Source organism: Phascolarctos cinereus, unplaced genomic scaffold (genome assembly GCF_003287225.1).
Source record: "Phascolarctos cinereus isolate Bilbo 61053 unplaced genomic scaffold, phaCin_HiC Scaffold_4;HRSCAF=312, whole genome shotgun sequence".
NCBI classification, from domain to species: Eukaryota; Metazoa; Chordata; class Mammalia; order Diprotodontia; family Phascolarctidae; genus Phascolarctos; species Phascolarctos cinereus.
This window is the reverse complement of record NW_027555847.1, coordinates 340195592-340212882: the sequence shown is the minus strand read 5'-3', so window position 1 is coordinate 340212882 and position 17291 is coordinate 340195592. Positions and strand designations below refer to the sequence as shown.

At 40.7% G+C, this 17291-nt stretch overlaps 1 protein-coding gene across 8 annotated transcripts in view; it reads right to left on the bottom strand.

Moving 5' to 3' along the window:
- Positions 1-14190, bottom strand: part of ARL15 (ARF like GTPase 15) — a 516687-nt gene extending 502497 nt beyond the window's left edge. For 2 of the 8 annotated variants that reach the window (XR_013486144.1, XM_020996974.2), the window contains exons 1-2: positions 13975-14190; positions 1947-2040 (exon numbers count right to left, since the gene is read on the bottom strand). Coding sequence is in view for 3 of the 8 variants with exons in the window: in XM_020996974.2 (XP_020852633.1) it covers positions 1947-2040; positions 13975-14022 (142 nt within the window). In the remaining 5 variants the exon portion in view is untranslated. Of the gene's footprint in view, positions 1-1946; positions 2041-13974 lie in introns of those variants that run through there. The other 6 variants (XM_020997001.2, XM_020997021.2, XM_020997063.2 and 3 more) reach the window with 6 other exon arrangements.
- Positions 14191-17291: the final 3101 nt, after the last annotated feature.

Below are 17291 nucleotides of genomic sequence, written 5' to 3'. Positions count from 1 at the left end.
CATTTTCAGTTGTGTCTGACCCTTCATGACCCCATTTGCAGTTTTCTTGGCAAAGATACTGGAGTGGTTTGCCATTTCTTTCTCTAGCTCATTTTACAGATGAGGAAACCGAGGCAAACAAAGAAATAGAAATTAATACAATTCTGAGGTTCCATCTCATACCTATCAACACTGAAAAAACTGACAAAAAAAGGGAAATGACAGATGTTGAAAGAACTTCCAGAAAATAGGCACACGGATGCACTCATAGTAAAACTATGAATTGAAACAGCCATTCTGGAAAGCAATTTGGAATTATGCCCCAAAAGTTACTAAAACAATGCTACTACAAAACCTAAAGGTTAAAGAGAACAAAGAAAGAAGAAAAAGGCTTATATGTAAATATATGTGTGTATGTGTATGTGTGCATGTATATGCATATATACACATATACATGTGTATACATGCATGTATTTTTTTTTTCATAGTAGCTCTTTTTGTAGTGGAAAAGAACTAGAAACTATGCCCATCATTTGGGGCATGGCTGAACAAATTATGGTGTATGAATATAATACAATACTGTGAGGCAAGAAATTATGAAAAGTCAGTTACAGAGAAACTAGGGAAGACTTGTATAAAATGATTCAGGGTAAAGTAAGCCAACCAAGAGAGCAATTTATATCATAACAACTATATTGTAAAAATGAACAATTTTGAAATACTTAAGGACTTTGATAAACACAATGTCCAGAGGCCCAAATATGAAGAAGGCCACACAACTCCTGACAGAGAGATGATAGATTAAATACGCAGAATGAGCACACATTTGGGGGCAATTATGGGTATTTGTTTTGCTTGACTATGCATTTTGTTATAAGAGCTTTGTTTTTCTTTTCTCTTTCTTTCAATGGGAGAGAAGATAAACGTTTGTTAACTTTTTTTTTTAATTTAATGAAAATTTAAATTAAAAAAACAACAATCACAATATAACACAGCTTATGTGACAGAGCCAGGATTCAAACCTAGGTCTTCTTACTCCACATCTAATGCTCTTCTCACTATACCACTCACCTCCCGTCTTTCTTTTGATATCAGAATAAACCTCTGAATTATAATTTACCCATTTCAACCAAGATGAAGTCACTCAATATATCCCTTTTCCTCAGAATGAAGTTTTCCTTCCCTAGAAATAGCCAAATACACCACATCAAAGATCTCACTACTGTGGAGATTTTGTGGAGAGTTCAGCTCTGAGCCATGGGGTTGATTAAAGGGTAGGGAAAGGAAAAATTAAAGGAAGTAGGAGAATGCAGCCTAGAGAAAAGAGCTGAGGAACAATTTAATACTGGCTGGCAAGGATTCAAAAGAGAACAGCAGCCAATTATGCTATGACTTTCTAAGTACAGAGGAAATGGAGAGGCCAAAATACAGAACAAGGGACTTGGCTGATCAAAGGGTCAAAATCATTTAGGTACAAGTATCTGGTGACTTAGTATACTGATTTCAGTTATTTCAAATTTTCATCATCTCCATTTTGCTAGAGGAATATGGTATAGCATCAACTATATTTAGTATAGACAGGCATAGAAAAGGCTGTGGAATCTCATTCTCAAGGAGGTCTTTAAATGGGACTGATTTTCAACTATCTGGGATGGCTTAAGTGTGGTCCCCTATATGAAGGCAAAGAAAATGAAGCGGCCTCTACTATCAGAGGCCTTCAATCCAGAGCAATAGGAAATAAAGTGGAAAGGACATGGGAACAGTATACAATGGGCAAGGCTAAAGGCGACAGTGTGTCTTTGGTACCTTCCCAACCTTTTAACTGAAATAAGTAATCACTATTTTTATTTTAAAGGAAAGAGAAAATTGGGGAAGGAAAGGTTTCCCAAATAAGAATATTTTTATCATCTTAATTTGCTAGAGGAATATGGTATCACATCAAATATAATTCAATAACCCTTAGATACCTGTTTTATCTTCTGTGCTTTCTTCCCTATTTACTTGTTTCCCTACTTCCTTTTGCTCTGACCACCTTCCTCTTCTGAATCTCTCCTTCCTGAGCTAGAAGGAAAAAGAAAAGGTTAAAGAAGGAATAGGGGAAGGAATGTGTGGGATACTTGGAAGATATAAAAACTGCAGAATTTTAAAGCTAGATATCACTTATTCATTCTCATTTTATAAATGTGGAAACTGAGGTAAAGAGAAGTGAAATGATTCTCCACAAAATTGTACATATCTGCTATGTTGGCCAAGTTACTTAAGCACTCACTGACAGGAGCATTAATTTCTTTGATTTTAAAAAATATCACTCTCTGAACAAACTTAGATTACTATAAGAAATGGAATGAATACGCCTTCGCTACAGAAATATATTTTTATGGTTAAGTGTTTTTTATTTGAATGGAGGAAGATCCTCTATAAATAAAGTAAATAAATAAAGTCCTCCAAGTACTCTGGTTTACAAATGACTTTGTACTACCTGTAACAAGCCTCAGAATGTGACAGAATTTCCTTAACGTGATCCATAACTACAAGAGTTTGATCTAACAATTCATACAAGAAAAACCAAGTGGATAAAAAATGTCCATCTTCCCAATGCCCAGTTGGATGCTGTAGCAGCCCACTGATCTATTTCATTAGTACATATATCTTGAGCTAATGAACAATGAGCTGGACCCAGAACTAGAAGAGACTGAACTGAACCGCAGTTGGGAAAACTGTGTAAAAATCCCAAGCTGCTCCCTGAAACAATACTTTATCTTTACAATGCAAATATCCATCCAATAATGATCTATGACTATATGGCTGTGATCAAAGTTATGGATTACCCAAAAGTTAATGGAAAGACATGTGGAAAGCATAGTAGCCACCTCGAGCATGCTAACATCCCAGCCAAACTGGCCCACTAGCTAGCTATAGATAACATTATCTCCCCCTTCCTTGTCTTTGAAAAGGCTATCCCCATCCATGCCTAGTATGCTGTCCCTCCATGGCTCTTTATTTTGGAAGCCTTCATTCAGTTCTGGGCTCAATTCAATGTCACCTCCATGAAGCCTTTGCTCGTTCTCCTAGTTAGCATCCCTCCACCAAAAAATAAAAAAATTACTTCATATTTACTTCATTCCTGGTATTATTATCCACTTAGCTATGTACATGTTCCTTCTCCTAGTAGAATGTAAACTGCCTAAGAGCAGACACTATTTTCACTTCTGTCTCTAGACCTCAGTACCTCACACAGTACCTGGCATAGAGTAGGTGCTCATTAAATGTTGAATTGGACTCAAGTGGTATGAATATCCAAGATGTCATCCAGGGGACGTATGTTTGGAAAAGAACATGGGTTAGTCATGGGCCAATAATATTATTTCTATACTCCCAAACTCCAAAATTCCAGGGCATCCATGAACACATCTATATGGGCATTCCCTCGTACAATACAAATCACCTCCTATCCATGTCTCCCCCTGCCTCTAGCCTTCAAAAAGTGCTTCACCAGCTTTAAGGTGCAATGTGAATGTCCTCTCTGTCACCTTTGGAGGATAATAATGATGATGATGATAGCAACGACAAGAACAGAGGATTCCCCAGTCTCAGACACTTAACACTTACTAGCTGTGTGACCCTGGGCAAGTCACTTAAACCCTGACTGCCTCACCAAAAAAAAAAAAATTCAATTAAGAACAGAGGATTCCTATAGCTCTTTAAGGCTCACTTAGTATCTTATCTCATTTGAGTCTCACAATAGCCCAGTGCAGTAGGAACTCTAGGTATTGTTATCCCCATTATATAAAGTAATAAAACTCAAGAAAGGTAAAGTGATTTACCCACCCACAAAAGGATCATAAGTTGAATTTGAATCTGGTTCTCTCCTGACTCCAAGGCTAGTAGTACCACTCTGTAAGGAACAGAAGGACTATACTTTGCCTCATCTGTAAAATGAGCCAGAGAAGGAAATGGCAAAACACTCCAGTATCTAATGTGAAAATAGGTTCAATATGAATGTATACATAGGGCCTATATCAAATTGCATGCTGTCTTGGATGGAGGAGAGCAGAAGGGAGAGAAAATCTGGAATTCAAAATTTTATGGAAGTGAATGTTGAAACCTAAAAATAAATAATTTTTTTAAAAATATCACTAAATTCACTTAAGTGATTAAAAAAACCAAAATCCTCTGCTGGGCAATGAACTAAAAATAATATTAAGTAATACAGATAATAATGTCACAGTTTTAGCTCCTTTATTAAAGATATAGTCTATCCATGTGGGACTCCATTTAGTCTCTTATATAATAAGATGCTCATTTCCGGTGGAAAAAAAATACTCCAGTATCTTTGCCAAGAAAACTCCAAATGGGGTCATGAGGACTGAGATGTGACTGAAACAAAATCACAAGTAAAGTAACAATCCTCAACTCTTCACTCACCCTCACACACCTCCTAGCGATTCAGTCACACGCCAACTCTTGTCACTTTTATGTTCTCAGCATCTTTTGCTTTGGTCTCCTCTCTGCTCCATCTTTAACTATATTAATAGCCTCCAAACTGGTCTCTATTTCCACTTTTTCTTCTCTCCAGTCCATCCACCTCCAAAATTATCTTCCTAAAACATGTAGCAGCAATGTCATTCCCCTGCTCAAAGATCTTTAGGTGCTCACGAATGCCTCCAAGATAAAACTCAAATCCTCACCCTGACATTTGATGCCTTCTACAATCCAGCTCCAGCCTAATTTCATGTGTCTGGGTTTTTTTATATTAAATGACATTTTCCCCCAGTGTTATTATTTCAAGAGTACTTGAATACTAGATGGATCTTCCCAGCCATCTGCATGCCAGAATCCCTATTTCCCTTCAAAGTTCAAATTAATTTAACTTTCTATACAGGAGGCCACTGCTGACCTGACAGCCCCTCTCAGGTGTGAGTACCCTTCTCCAAAGCTATACTTTACATATATTTTATGTTTATTTACATGTCTAATATGTTTCCCAGATAAAAGATAAATTCCTGAGGGCAAATACTCTTTAATTTGTGTCTTTGTATCCCCAGCACAGTCACTAGCACAGAGCCAGAGCCCAACCAATGCTCGCTGAATGATACAACATCTAACTTTGTTTCATGGTTTGCAGTTGACCCAGCAGGCAAAGGAGAGACACATGGTAAGTGAAAGTAGGCTACAATACATTTTTAATGATGATCTATCATTAAGAAATGATCTAGGCGGTTATCATTAGGAGCAAAAAAGAAGACAGGTGAGTCACATATTAACAGTGATGGACGACCAAGGAAATGTGACAAGAGACCTAGACTAGAGGAAGGCTTCTAGCACATTGGATACAAGCGCTACAGAGGATCCATGGGAGAAAATGGACAAGAATCATATAGGATAAGAAGGCATGGAAATATTGTGATTTATCTCAATGGAGGAGAAAACCCACAAAGAGATCACAGGTCCATCCATCACAATGTTCTATTCATTTTACCTGGGTTAGGATCATGACATACTTTAAATATTCAAATACGCAAAATCAAATGGATAGTTTATCCAATTTAAATACACACATATCTTGGACAATTCTGTTCCCAGCACATGTCTTCATTTCTAGTAGGACATGAGTTTTCAGTCTGTGATACTAATGAAAGATTTGTACTGGACTTTAGGTCTCAGCATCACTTCTAAGTGCTCCACCTCCAAGATCCTTTGAAGTTTCCACCTGTAATTACAGTCTCCTGTCCCTTTCATCTCCCCTAGCTCAGTCCTCCTAAACCTGTTCCTTATCTTTACCAAACTTCTGGTAATAGTAGCCCCTTCCCCCTCCCCATCCATCATTCTAGCTCTCCTTCTCCCCCTCAATCTTTTTTTTTGGGGGGGGGTGGCTAGGCATGGGGGTTAAGTGACTTGCCCAGGGTAACACAGCTAGTAAGTGTTATGTGTCTAAGGCCACATTTGAACTCAGGTCCTCCTGAATCCAGGGATGGTGCTCTCCACTGTGCCACCTAGCTGCCCCTCTCCCCCTCAATCTTGACCTTATAGTAGGCCATCAACAATGCAAACTCCTCCACTCACAGTCCCTTGGTCCCTTGACCTTGCCATGCTCCTATCCTATTAATTCTCAAGCCTGAGTAACCCCAAACCATCTGCCTACTTCAGTCCTCTTCCTGAGGGGCCAAACTAGTTAGAAAACCCTGCTGACTACATTCAGCAAATTCACACTTACCTTTGAAAAGTTCCCCTGTTATAAGGCAATCCTGTCATTTATGTCTGATTAATGACCTACACATATGTCCCATAGTAGCCACTCCAAAGATTCTTCTCAAACTCGTAACTCTACCCCAACCCAATCTCCTCTCTCTCTCAGTAGACGGCATCATCTCTTTTAACTTAGACAAGAGGCCACATAATTTTAGTTTTCTGTCTCCCCTCCTCCAAATCTGAAGACTACTGTATAACTTCATCAATCTTCTCCTTTCCTCTGCTGTCAGATAAGGCAATGGTTCTTCTTCTCAAGATTAATCTCCCTATTGCACACCCCAATTCTACCCCATACAGGATTTGTCTCCATTGATTTTCTCCACTCATCCATCCCTTTTCATGTTCACTCCTTCCCTCCAATGGTTCTTTTGACCTTGCCTACAAAAAAGTTTAGGCCTTCCCTAAAGAAACCTTCCAGGCTTCTTGTCTTTGTCATGCCCTTATCTCCCTTCTCCTTCATTTCAGAAATAGCATAGTCAATATTTGATAATAATAACTAGCATTTATATAGTCCTTTAAGGTTTTCCTTTGTTACGCCATTTGATCCTCAAAATAACCTTGTGCAGTAGGCACTATTATTATCCCCATTTTACAGATTAGGCTACTGAGGTGGAGAGAGATTGCCTGACTTGCCCAGAATAAGTAAGAGCTAGTAGAAGCCTGAGACCAGGTTTTTAACTCAGGGCTTCCTAACTCAAAGTCCCGATCTCTTACCCACTGTACCACTTAGCTGACTCAATCAAATGAGGCATGATCCATCAAAGCCCATTCATTTTTTTCAAACCCTTGCAATCCCAGCAAATTGCTGAAAATACTTTCTCCAAGGTCACCAGTAACCTCCTATCAGCAAAATCCAACAGCTTTATATCCATCCTTATCCTCCTTGATCTTTCTACTACATATGAAACACTGACCAGCTCCACCCTGATTCTCTTCACCCTTGCATTCTCTTCTGGTTTCTCTTCTACTTCAGTGACCACATCCTTTCCTTTCTCCTCCATTAGTTTGTCTTCTTCCTCAAAGCCCTCAAGTGTAGGTGACATTCGAGGCTCTTCCCACGGCCAAGCTGCTTCCCTCTGAGCCCTGATCACTCTCTTTGGTTCCAGTTACTTAACCTTCTAAGTGACATGTTTCCACTTGGATATACCACTTGTGCCTCAAAGTCAACATGTTGAAAAATGAACTAATCATTCCACTTAAACCAACCCTTCCTCCCAACATCCCTACTTCAGCTGACTAAACAAGCATTACACACACACACACACACACACACACACACACACACACACCCAGAGACAAAGTTCTGTGACTTACATGAATTCCATAATATCCATAATATCAATACCCTTCCTACCCCTCATCCTGTCAACACCCTCATTCGCCACTTTTACCACCTCTTACTTGAATTATTTTAACTGAATCTTATCATTAGACACCGAGCTCCTCATTCGATCATGAGCTCCTCAAAGGCAGGAACTGTCTTTTGCCTTTCTTTGCATCCCCAGCATTTAGCACAGTGCTGGGCATATAGAAGGTACTTAATAAATGCTTACTCTGGTCTCCCTGCTTCCGGCCTTTCTCCTCTCCCCTCCATCCTTGACAGTGAAGCTAAAGTAATCTTCCCAAAGCTCAGGACTTACCAGGTCACTCTCCTGCTCAAAAAAAAAAAAAATGCTTACTGGATAAAATACAAACCCTTTAGCCTGACATTCAAGATCTTGCACAATCCGACTCTTAATGGCCAATCTAGCTTTATTCTCATGTACATTTTATTCCAGTCAAACTGGACAGACAATGAGTGGTTCCCCTATCTTGTCCAGCTTATCTCTGCATTTGCTCCAGGCCTCTCCCATGCTTGAAAAAGGTTCCCACCTCCTCTTCACCTAGGGAAAATCTTTTTCTTCCTTCAAGGCACCACCACCACCACCACCACCACCTGCAGAGGCCCTCAGCCTAAAACTTATCAGTCCTTCCTCATATTTCTCTAACTACTTCATCAGCAATTGTCCTTAGCTCTTATCTTATTCTTCCTCTCATCATGTTCACACAACACACATCCAACCCTCTCCCCCATCAAATTATATAAAAACTAAGTCACTTTTTCTTCATTTTATCCCCAGTAAATGGCACATAGCCTTGTAAACACAAGGCATTTAAACAATGTGTGTTTGCTAAGTTGAACTGACCTCCTCTCTCACCTGATCTCCATATGACAAGAATTTCCAGGATTGGGGAAGTGCAGGGTAGGCCTGGAACTATTTCAAGTTAGGGGATTGAATCTATTCATTTCCTTTGCCTTATCAACAGAATGCTCTAGTCAAACGAACTAAATGAGCACAAAGAAAGAACATTAGATCATGCTTATGATTTCCCCCAAACATTAATATGTTTACATGTCAATGAACACAAAAATTAGACAAATGGCAAAACCTATATAAATGTATAAAATGGACAAAATCATGAATGAGTGTATAAAATATATAAAAATGTCTCCACAACACCTGTTCCAATGCTATGCACAGTTAGCACTCAATAAGTACTTGTTGAATGAATTAATAAAATTTTTAGAATGCTGTCTTATGCATATACTTGCATTCCCTATGAGAAATTCTTTTGACATGCTGACTGCTATGACAGACCATGTAAACAAACTAATTACAGAAAAATCTTGCAGAAATAAGATCCATTACTTTTTAGTGTAGCTAGGTAACCCACATCTTCCAAGTGTTCATGTAATGAATTGCCCAAATACATACATTCAATTGACCTGTGGCACAGACTTAACCCTGAGAAGTTCTCATTGTCCAAGGAAGAGGGGAGAAGTATCACAACCAAACTTTACTGAATATCTCCTGTTTCTAGAACTGAGTAGCAATAATTCAGGAACAAATTTTTTTCCTTGTAAAGAGAGAGAGAAAGAATGGAAAAACGATGTAAGAATAAAGGAATATATTGGAAAAGGAAGATTAAAGATCCCAATTTTCCTATTTAGATGAATTTAAGCAAGTTGTTTAGAAGCTCCAGGCCATTAGGAGAGAGAAGGCCTGTCTCAGAGTCAGGGTTTTAAATTCCTCCAGATACAATCTGGTCATGTAACCCTGGGCCAGTCACATAACCACTCCTCAGTCTCTCAGGAAGCTCTCTAAACCAGAAAACGACAGAACTGCGAATCAGCATCATTAGAGGAAATCTTGTCACTGGGAGCTATCTACACAGATGAAATCACAGGTTTGTAGCAACACTAATTGGAGGGGGGAAAAAAAAAGAAAGTCATTATTGCACTCCATTGGTTCTATTTGGGTTCAAAAGACCCAAATTTCACAGAAGCTCCTAGTGAGGGAAGAAGGAAAGGGAGCTGAGGGAGAAATCACCTGTCCAAGAACTAAAATAAAAGGGGTCCATCCAGGTTTCCTGGTTGAAAGCACAAAAAGAATAGGATGCAAAGATTTCTTTTTTCTTTTTAAGTTGCCAGCCAGGCTAAAAAAAAAGTTCTATCTCAATGATCTTGACCTTAAGAGAAAAGGCTACATTCTGCATTCCCTAAAACAAAACACCTAAACTAAACAGATTTTATCATGTTATTTATTATCTGAGCTTTAGTTTCAAGTGGTGTCAGTGACAGAAAAAACCGCAGTCTCTTCAGTCACATGTCCCATACTCTGTAACTACTTTAGGTTTATAAATTGATATCAGAGCATACACTTGGTGGCTCTATAAAAGCTCACTTATTAAAATGAAAAAGTTTTAAACTGTTATGAGTGTTACAATGCTATTACTGTCCTTTTCAACCTTATGTAAGAATATTCATTTTCTTATTATTCTGAAAAAATCGCCAACTCCTACTAGCTTCCAAAACTATTTTTAATGGCTCGTTTCCATTAAGAATTGCAACTCCATAATCTCATATTTCTCCATTTTTCTTCAATCCCCAATCATAAGGGGGACAATGATGATATCCCACCTAAAGAATGAGGGGTAATATGCAGACCTCCCTCTATCAGACTCCCAACAACAAAGTAAAACACCTATAAAAAAAAAACCCAGTAAAGTTATACACCTCCTTTCAATGTTGTGTCAGTAGACAGTAACTCTGCAAAGGGCAGAGGCAATTTGGTTGGGATCCCAACATAGTCTGTAAGTTTGGGATACTATAATTTCAAAAAGAGAATTTGCATTTTCAGCTGAAAGGTAACTTTGGAAATTCGAGAGAATTGATTTATTTTAGAAATAAATACTCTGTGATAGTCCAAAAAATTGATCTGTCATAATCAACACAGGAAAGGCATGACTAAACAAATTAATCCACTGAGGGAGAGGCAAAGGAGGCTGCTGAAAGAGTAACAGTCTATGCAGTGGATGATTCCATCAGAATAGAGGGAGGCAAAATGCATGTGTTTTGGTAGAAAGACACTAGGAGATGCGGATGGTAGAAGTTCTTTCAAGTTTAGCTTAAAAGTGATGATTACCATCCAAAATTTTTATATAACATTCAGGAGAAAGGAGCAAGAAATTTTACTCAATCAGAGCTTCTCTGGCTTTCATCAAGTCCCAGCTACAATCTCACCTTTCACAAGAAAACCTTCTACGGGCACCTACGTGGTGCAGTGCAGAGCACAGGCCCTGAAGTCAGGAGGACCTGAGTTCAAATCCAACCCCAGACCAAACACTTGACACTTACTAGCTGTGTGACCCTGGGCAAGTCACTTAACCTTGATTGCCTAAAAATAAAAAAAAAAAAAAAGAAAGTACAAGAAACCCTTCTGGATTGCCCCTAAATGCTGGTTATGTTCCTTCCATCATTATCTCCAATTCACCCTGTATGTAGTTTGTTTGTACCCAGTTGGTGGCAAGCTGTCTCCCTCATTAGACTGTAATCTCCTTGAGGGCAGAGATTGATTTTTTGGTTATTGTTGGGTTTTTTCTTTCCTTTTTTTTCTTTTGCTCCTCTTTGTATTCCCAGTGCTTAGAACAGTGCCTGGCACATAGAAGATACTTGATAAGAGCTTGCTGCTATATCCCTTTTATGCTACAGTATGACACTTTCCTCAGAGAATGTGTTCTCACCCTTGACTGGTACATAGGCTTAGGCTTGTTAGAATAATTGGCATAGGGACAGCTTCTGTGATTTCATCTGTATAGGCACAGTTAAGAAACTCACTCATGAACGCATGAAGGCAGACACTTTCTCCTCAAGGTACAGTCTGAAGCCCTGAGAAGTTTAAAATGACTTGCCCAGGACCACACAGAAGCAGAACTTTAAGGCTGTCTCTATTCACCATGCCATGCTGCCTCTCCAAGCCTTGAAATTTTTTTTAAACAATAATCAAAGATAAGCATTTAATTTTTTGAAGACCAAAATTCGAGAAGGAATAAAAGATGAGGTTCATCAACCTTGACATAAAGGTATGTTATCACAAGATAGAATAAACTAATCAAGAAAATGAACCTGCTCTTTTGGGATCACTGATCCCATTAAAAAAAGGTAACTTCCAGGGCAGCTGGCAGCAGTGGATAGAGCACTCAGACTTGGAGTCAAGAGGACCCAGGAGTTCAAATTCTGCCTCAAACACTTACTAGCTGTGACCCTGGGCAAGTTGCTGAACCCCAATTCCGGGGGGGGGGGGAGAAATAAAGAAAATTAACTTCCATCCAATCTATACCTACATGAATCCATTTCATTAACCAGTTTCACCCCAACAAATCTAATGTTTAAAAACCAAACCTAATGGTTATGTTGGCACCATGCAAGATAGCCTTAATGATTCAAACATTAAATCTGTATGTAACTAAAACATCATACCTAGGATATAAATACTGGCTAAATGATGACATAATTAGAGATTCTTCATTTTAAAGCTTTTCAGGAACCATCAACAAAACTTTAGTTACTGTCATACTTCTCTATAAGCCAATTTCAAGCTAAAATCTTTGGCTTTTATTTGGAAGGATTCCAAAGAAAAATCAAGAGTATCTTGTGAGGAAAAATACCATTTAAATTTGAAGATGTCTCCAAAAAATAATCTAGACAGCCTGCCCAACAAAAATAGTCATTTTGCATTTATATGACATTCAGGAAAAAACTAACTAACCCTCAAATCTTACTCAGAGCAAAAGGATAGTATCCTATTTTTCAACGAGCCCCCTGGAGCTATTATTTGTAAATGAATGGCAAAACCAAGATTTGAACTGAGATTTCTTGACCTACCCAGTGTTCAATTCAGAAGGCCATGTTTTAACTGAAAACACTCTGTAGGCCCACAAACTCTTCAAATCCTGGAATCTAAGGTGTTGTGACAACCCCAAAATGAACTCAAGTAATCACAACTGCACAGCCAACATGCAAATATCAAGCAAATGTTGCATAATAGTTTAAACATTTAAGTATCAAGCAATTGAGTTATAATCTAAACTTGTTCTTCATAACATCTGAATTTCAAAATAACATGTGGACCATGCATTTCAAAACCACCTGATAATTCCTAGAAGGCACTGTCAAAATTCTGCCTAGCCAATAGAGCAGTCTACAGCCTAGTGGATGAAGCAAACATACATACAGATGATTTCTGGGTCACTATTTTCACCAACTAATCCAACCTGGCACCGCTGTAGTGATTCTGGGTGACAGTAAGTTTTACTAAACTATTTGGAGTTTAGCAATGCAATGAAATAGAATTTCCTTGTAATATATAGCTTTGAGGAAACGAGTTTGGGAGCAATACTTGTTGCCTGGGTTTGGGGTAGGGGGACACCAAACACGTTGTTTCCCCCAACTACCCCTTTTTCCTACCTTCCCCTACCCACTCCAACACACACACACACACACACACACACACACACACACACACACACACACACACACACACACACACACACACACACACAGCGCTGCCAATTTCTTTCCTAAACTTTTCCCTACTCCCCTGGCCTAATAGTGCCCCAACCTCTGCCCCAAACAGTAACAGCAGCATTCCTGAAACTTCCCCACCAGCCCAGCAAGCAAGAAGACCCAGCCCCAGGTTCAAGACTCGCCGGGTGCCCAAGGTTACAACGGAGCTCAGTGGAGCGTGCTTTATGTTCATGTGCTTTTTAAAAAACCCAACAGCGACCCGAGGTCACAGATTTAGAGGTCTAATAACAACCAAATGACCGAGGCTGCCCGTGCACTTCGGTGAACCCATTCCGGTTATGGGTCTTTAATAGTTCTTTGCAGCCTGCTCAAAGAAGGCGAGGCTGAAGAGACCCGGGAGGGGCAGAGCGAGCCACAAACTCCCTCCCGGGGCTGCAAGGCTGAGGGGAGAATTGGGGGGCGGGGGGCGGAGGGCAGGGAGGGCCCCCCTCTCCTGCAGCCGCTGCCCATCCTCTCTGCAGCGCCTCGCACCGTAATCTTTACCCGGGTCTGTAAATCTGCCTCCCCAGGTCTGCACCTTTACCTGTCAGCTCCCCCACCCCCTCCTCCTACTTCTCCCCCCGCCGTCCCCGCTCCCGCCCCCGCACCCAGAGTGGGGCAGCCCCGAAGCCCAGCTCCGAGCCCGGGACCCAGCACGGGGCTGCGAGGGGGGAGGGGGCCAGCGGGGAAAGAGGCAGCGAGAGAGGACAAGAGGGGGAGGCAGTTCCCCTCAGTTCCCCTCCGCTCCCCGCCCGCCCCAAAAGAGGGGAGGGACGCGAGAGGCGGAGGGAGGCGAGGCGTGGGGTGTGAAGGCGAGGGGGACCCCGCCGCTCCCCCAGCACGGACGCCGCGGACCTTACCAGATAATCCATGTACAGTAATGCCTCAGTTATCCGAAGATCAGACATCCGGCAACCTAAAGCATCCGGAACGGCTCCGAACCCGGAAAAAAAAGAAAGCGTCTCTGGCAGCAAAGCGACCGCCCCCGGGAAGGCAGCAACAGCGAAAAGAGCCGAGGAGAGCCGAGCGGATGAAGATTACACCAGCCGCGCCACGATTGGTCCTTCCGCGGACCATAAGGAAAGAAGAGCTCTCATTGGCTGCGGGTGGCCATAAAAGGCGCGGCCGCCCGGCGTGAAAACAGAGAAGCGCGGGAGAGGGAGCTAAGAGAGGACTGCGGGGCTGCAAGGACAGGGAGGCTGGGCGTACGGGGAGATGAGGCTCGGGGTGTGGGGAGAGGAGGAGAGAAAGGGCTGGCCAAGAGTGGGCGGGCCGCCGAGGGGCTCGTGTAAAAGTGGCACGACTGAGGGGCGGTCCCGACCTTCTCATTAAGGAAACAGTCTTCCCAGAGGGATTAGGTGACAACCTTAAGTCACGGGGGTCTGGTTGTACGTTCAATAAAATTCCATTCAATAAACATCTATTAAGCACTCACTATTAATGTTGGAGAAACAAAACGAGGCAAAAGATAGTCCCTGCTTTCAAGGAGCTTACAAATCTATATACACCTTGGCTTTGTAAACTGCGTGTTGAAAACTCCTTTAGGGCTTAATTAAAAGAGGGTAAACAATCTGAATATTAAATCCTGAAAGATTACAATCTGGGAGGACACCACACACAAATGTTGGAAAGCAAGCTATATTCAGGATAAGTAAAAAATAATCAGAAGAGGCAAATCAATGTTAAGTGTCTACCATCTGCCAGCCACCGAGATGAATGCAAGGGATACAAAAAGGCAAAAGACAGTCCCAGCCCTCAGGAAGCTAATGTAGGGGAGCAAACTAAAAATATACAAAGCAAGCTTATGTATAGGATAAATAGGAAATAATTAGCAGAGAAGGCAATGGAATTAAGCGATTGAGAGTGCTTCCGGTAGGGAGGTGGGAATTTAGTTGATCGGGTTTCGATTCAAACCCAAATCTTCTGAGTCCCAAACTAAACTGTGAGGGCTACAAGAAGAGAAGTTATCTCAGTAGCAAGCATCAGGAAGCATCCACTGCCAGCATTCAGCTAGCTTTTATATAGTGCTATAAGGTTTGCAAAGCCCTTTACAAAAATAACTCATTTAATCTTCACAACAACATGGGTTGTAGTTTGCTATTATTATTATCTTCATCTTACAGATGAGGAAACTGGCAAACAGATAATTGACTTGCCAGGCAGAATCCCCCTGACTACTTACTATGTCACCAGCTTGGGGTACCTACCTTGCCCTCTGAAAGGGATTTTAAACTTACTCTGAGGAAACACAAACTACATTTCAGATGGATGTTTGTGTACCACTTGAAAAAGACAATGCTGTGGGACTGTTGATGGTCAAATGGTCTACTTATGTTCTATATATATTAAGGGCAGATGTTTGGGGTTAGTTTGTTGGTTTTTTTTAACATAGATTTAACTAAAATTGTTGCACACCTGAATGCCATATGTGTGTTTCATATGCAGCACCTGGATTGTTTTAGATGAGTGGCTCTTAATGGAGAGGACCAGAGGAAGACCCAGGCTGTGATCAAATACCAAACAAAATGTAAAATATTTTATGAGCCAATGGGCTTGCTGAGCCATGTGTGTTTTCTTTCTTTTTTTTTTTCTGATAAGTGGCTTTAGAACTTCAACGTGAGACCTGGCATTATTAGAAGGGAAGCCTAAAACAAAGCTAGCTAGAGTCTTTGTCACTAAATCACTTTGCAAACCATAAAAGACTATGTTTGCTTCCAGTCTTTATCCTCTACACATAGCTGCCAAAATAATCTTCCTAAAGTACTGCTATGATCTGACCCAGTCACTCGCTTGCTCAAGAAGCTTCAGTATTCCCTAATCCTTCTAGGATAAAAAGCAAACTCTTCATTTGGCATTTAAAGCTCTTTACAAAACAAAGCCTGCCAAATTTATTTAGTTCGCATTTCTCCACTAATGTACTCATCATGTTTGCTGTTTGCCACCTTTCTGACAGGATGCTTCACTCCACTCTGTACCTCTGATTGGGCACTTGCTCCCCATCTCTAGGATTCTGCCTTGCTGATGGTTCACCATATCTAGTAGGGCCCTAATTACACCCACCATACTGTACTATAGCTATGTAATAATAGTCTCCACTAACCCCATCCTACTAACTTCCCAGATCCTAACACTCTTCTAGAGCCCACTTGTTCAGTCATTTCAGTTGTGTCCAACTCTTCATGACCCCATTGGGGTTTTCTTGGCAAAGGTACTGGAGTGATTTGCCATTTCCTTCTTCCAATTTATTTTACAGATGAGGAAACTGAGGCAAACAGGATTAAGTGATTTGCCCAGGGTCACACAGCAAGTTAAGTGTTTAAGGCCAGATTTGAACTGACCCTGGGGCTACTACTCCCCCCTATATTTTATCTTTCTCTGTTAGAATACAAGCTCCTTAAGCGCAAGGATTGTCTTGCTTTTTGTATTTATATCCCTGGTGCTTAGCACAATGTCTGTGTTCTAGTAAGCACTTAATAGATTCTTTTTTCATTCAGCCATGACTTTCATTTCCCATCCTAAATGCTTTTACTCTGGCTGTGTACCTCATACCTAGAATACATCATCTATTCATTTACCTCTTTGAATCCCTATTCCTCAACCCTGTTGCTATTCCTTACATAAATCCTGATTCTCTTGTCTTTGTTGCTCTGCCCTCTAAAAATTACTTTGAAAGAGTGTGTGTGTGTGTGTGTGTGTGTGTGTGTGTGTGTGTGTGTGTGTACACACTGTATATCTCCCCAATAGAATGAAATTTTGCTACTTCTTGTGTTCCCCAGCAACAAACTGGTACAGTGCCTGGCAGAAAGGGATAGAACTGGACCTGTGGTTTCATTTATAGGAATCTCTTAAATAATAATACTTTCTCTACCAAGGAAGACTAGCAGCTTCTCTGCAACTTACTGTTACATAAAGTTGCCTGGACCACTCTGAAAGTCTGAGTGGCATGTCTTGGCTACCCTGAGCCATGATGTGTGAAAGGGCAAGACTTGAACCCAGATCTTTCTGGTTGCCAGGTCAGCTCTGTATCCGGTATATCTTTTTTTTTTTTACCTTGCAAATAGGAAGAGCTAAATAAACACTTGCTGATTGAATACTAGTGGAGGGGGAATCAGAAAATCACAAAGCTGCAGAAAAAAAATTTTTTTGCAAAAATTCGTAAGCACAATCAAACCCTTCC